Raw genomic sequence first — 3387 nt, forward strand, 5'->3', positions numbered from 1 at the left:
TTTTTGTCTGACACCTAGAAAATATGTTTGATCTGAACAATACAACAGAATGTAAGGTTTTATTTCACTTATCAATCACTACTTGTGTCTGCATATCACCAAATGACAGCAGAAGAACTGGAAAAGAAGAATGATTCAGAATGAATTTTAAAGGTATTTTTTTTTTTGTTTAAGTACAAAGCAACACAACAGGCTGTCTATGCAGTGACCACAACAAGTATTGAAATATGATTTTCAGTGTTATAAGCCCTTAGACTTATTGCTGAGCTATAGGGGGACACTTTTAAAGGAGGCTACAGTGAAAGAGTCATAAATGAACCAACATTTGGGGTGTTAACATCCACAACAGTACATCCACTAATATCAGTCACCTGCCTAAAAGATTTATCTTTAGAGATCTGAAAAGATCTTGAGACACATTGTTTGCAACTATTCTATACCTGAAAAGAAATCTATTGCCATCCTGAGAAATTAGGTAAGTATTATTCCTTTAAAGGTGTAAATAGTTCTTCAGATATCTGTATACGATATTGGTAACATAATTATCAGGGTAGCTAATCATCCATACGTTAATGGACAAAAAAAGTCACATTTTAACCTTCTCTGTAAACCCATAAATAGCAAAAAAAAAAAGTTTTGTTTTAATGTTTTCAGTCAAGAAAAAAGGCCACATTGCTAATATCTCATCTTTTAATATTTTCAGGAAAACCATACATTTTGGTACAGAAAAAAAAGGACTAATTTTACAAAAATGCACACATATATTAAACTCAAATAGCAGGTGTGATGACATAATTTCAGGAGATAAATATATCAGAAAAAAAAAAATTGTTATTCACTTAATGAGAAAATATTCTATTGATTTTTAAATACATTTCGTGCTTTTGTTTTAATTACATCACATCAATTAATGATTCTAAACATTAATTCATTTGTAGTATCCCAAAAAATATGCAAGTGCTGAACAAAAAGTTTAATTTCAATAAGTATGATTAAAATGTTAAATCTAAAAAACAGAAGGTTTGTGGACATTCACGAGTTTCACTTGAACCTTTATGTCTAAACAAGTTTCTCTTTCTTGTTGAATCTGCTGACAAACATCTGCATTTTTCAGCTGTAAAACAATAAGCAGAAACATAGACCAAAACTAAATCATCTCTAACAATAAGCATAAGCACACCTAAAAGTGTATATAATATGTAAATTGTCATCTTGTATTTTAAAGGTCAGCTAATTATTTTCAAACAAACATTCTATATGCATAACCATATATATTTAAAAATTTTTTATATATCGAATACCTTTTGAAATCCATCTTTAATAATTTAGTATTAATCCTCAAAAAATCAAATATTCAACAAACAGTACAATCAATACTAATATACACTATTTTACCAATAATGCATCCAATATTTTCAGGAACAATTCTTCTAGTAATAACATGAAAATCACTTAGAAGATCATGTGAGGAAATATTAAAGATATCTTACCTCTAGTTCCTGATTTTCTTTTATTAAGTCTTCTAACATTTGTTGCAAATACTCCTCATCCTTTTCATAGTTAAAGAGCATGAATATGAAAGACAACTCAGGGAACAAAAGTGAATTATAATTATTTAGTGAATTTATAATTATTATAAATAATAAACATAACCTTAAAAATCATTGCACCATGTCCATTGTTTAATAAATACTTTATTGCTAAACCATTTAACAAAAGGATACAGTTTCACTACTGCTGTCAGTTTCTGAGCTACTGTTCTCAGATGACCCAAATGAGTACTGATGGTATCTTCAATATCACAATATTAAAACAGAAAAGAACAAAGTCATATTAAAGAAGCTAGTTTTTTATCATTGATACATTTACTGTTCATAATCACTGTAATGGTTGATTATCCAAAAATATCACTAAGTCATCAGTAGTGAGAAATGAAAGCCAGCTCCTATAATTAACACATATCATATTTTGAATGAAACATGTTTCAAATGCACAAATACTGATGATAAACATCAACTACAAAAAAACAGCATTTAAAATTCTACACCAGAATACTACATATGTGGTATTCTAAGCCTTAACTTTGTAAAACATTACAAAAGTTATATGTTCCTTACAAACTGGATGTTTGTGGACCTAGTATCCAGAAGGACAATTGTAGTGATTTGTTGCAGGTGTAAAGGAGACAAGACTTGGTGTGAAAACAGACAAGTAGAAAAAACATGTTATTAACAAAGGAAACTGAATAATAAGAGGCAAGCTGCTAGCCATCTATGTGGTATTTTATCCTGGATTTAGTTATGAACATAAAAGTAACTTGTATTTAAGTTAAAAATAAGCAGAAACTGTATATAGCAAATGTGAATCAAAATGAACTTGTAAATAGATATAAAACTAATGATGATGATGTACTCAAATAAAAAAAGGCATATGATCAGCAGATACAGAAAACCAAGATAAAATTTACACAGTAGGTCAGAAACAAATCTCTTTAAAATGACAAAACTGCATTTACATTCATAATTTCTTTGTAGCTCATCAATTGGAACACTCTCCACATGAAATTTGTGAAGGAGTCTACATAAAAAAGTCAATGAAGGACGAATACTACACAACTATCCTACAAACCAGCAGATGCATTTTGTGGTCAGAACCTACCACTACAGAAAGTAATGCCCAAGACTAATTTAACATATAGCCTCAGCCAAATATATTACGTCCAAATTAGAGCTTAAAACAAAATTTAAGTAAGAAATATATACTACAGGAGAGCAAAGTACATGGTATTTTGATATCAATACTCCCTTATCTTAGGCTTGTTTTCACACTGACATTAAATGCAATATCAGTTTAAAATCTTATACTGAATTCCACAGTAATGGCATGAAAATAGCAACCCTTGATCTGACTGGATACAAACAACAAAAAACAGCATGAGTGTCACAACATTACAATACACCACATGTGGATGAGACCAACAGACAAACATTCAAATAATTATATACATATTTACAAAATAAAATTTCAAATAAACTAGAGGAAAATTAAAAAGGGACTTTCCAAACACATATTTGAAAGAGATTATCCCTTTCGAGATGGGTCACGGGTGAAAGGCCATGTCATCTCATTTGTTGACTCGCATTCTAAATTTTATTGAAATACTATTTCATGAATTAATATCAATAACTTTGGTGTCAAACTGTAGATTATAATTCAAATTTTAGTACTATATATTACTCAATTCCCTTATTTAAAAGCAAATATTAAAAAAAAAACAGATAAACATAGATTTTTGACATGTGGTATGTTGAATGCAGCACTGGTTCAAATTAGATGTTTGTGAAGTCAAAATACTAAGTCTATAATTTCATATGAATTAGAAATGCA

The 3387-nt window shown here is 29.3% G+C and overlaps 1 protein-coding gene across 2 annotated transcripts in view; it reads right to left on the bottom strand.

Annotated features, from left to right (window-relative positions):
- Positions 1–685: 685 nt before the first annotated feature.
- The window catches only part of LOC106456961 (ralA-binding protein 1-like), a 194714-nt gene continuing 192012 nt past the window's right edge, over positions 686–3387 (bottom strand). Inside the window, exons 13-15 of one of the 2 annotated variants that reach the window (XM_013916338.2) lie at positions 1725–1791; positions 1491–1550; positions 686–1114 (exon numbers count right to left, since the gene is read on the bottom strand). In XM_013916338.2, the coding sequence (XP_013771792.1) occupies positions 1007–1114; positions 1491–1550; positions 1725–1791 (235 nt within the window). In that variant the 3' untranslated portion in view covers positions 686–1006. The remainder of the gene's footprint in view (positions 1115–1490; positions 1551–1724; positions 1792–3387) is intronic. The other variant, XM_022382754.1, reaches the window with a different exon arrangement.

This window comes from Limulus polyphemus, unplaced genomic scaffold, assembly GCF_000517525.1.
Source record: "Limulus polyphemus unplaced genomic scaffold, Limulus_polyphemus-2.1.2 Scaffold275, whole genome shotgun sequence".
Lineage (NCBI taxonomy): Eukaryota > Metazoa > Arthropoda > Merostomata > Xiphosura > Limulidae > Limulus > Limulus polyphemus.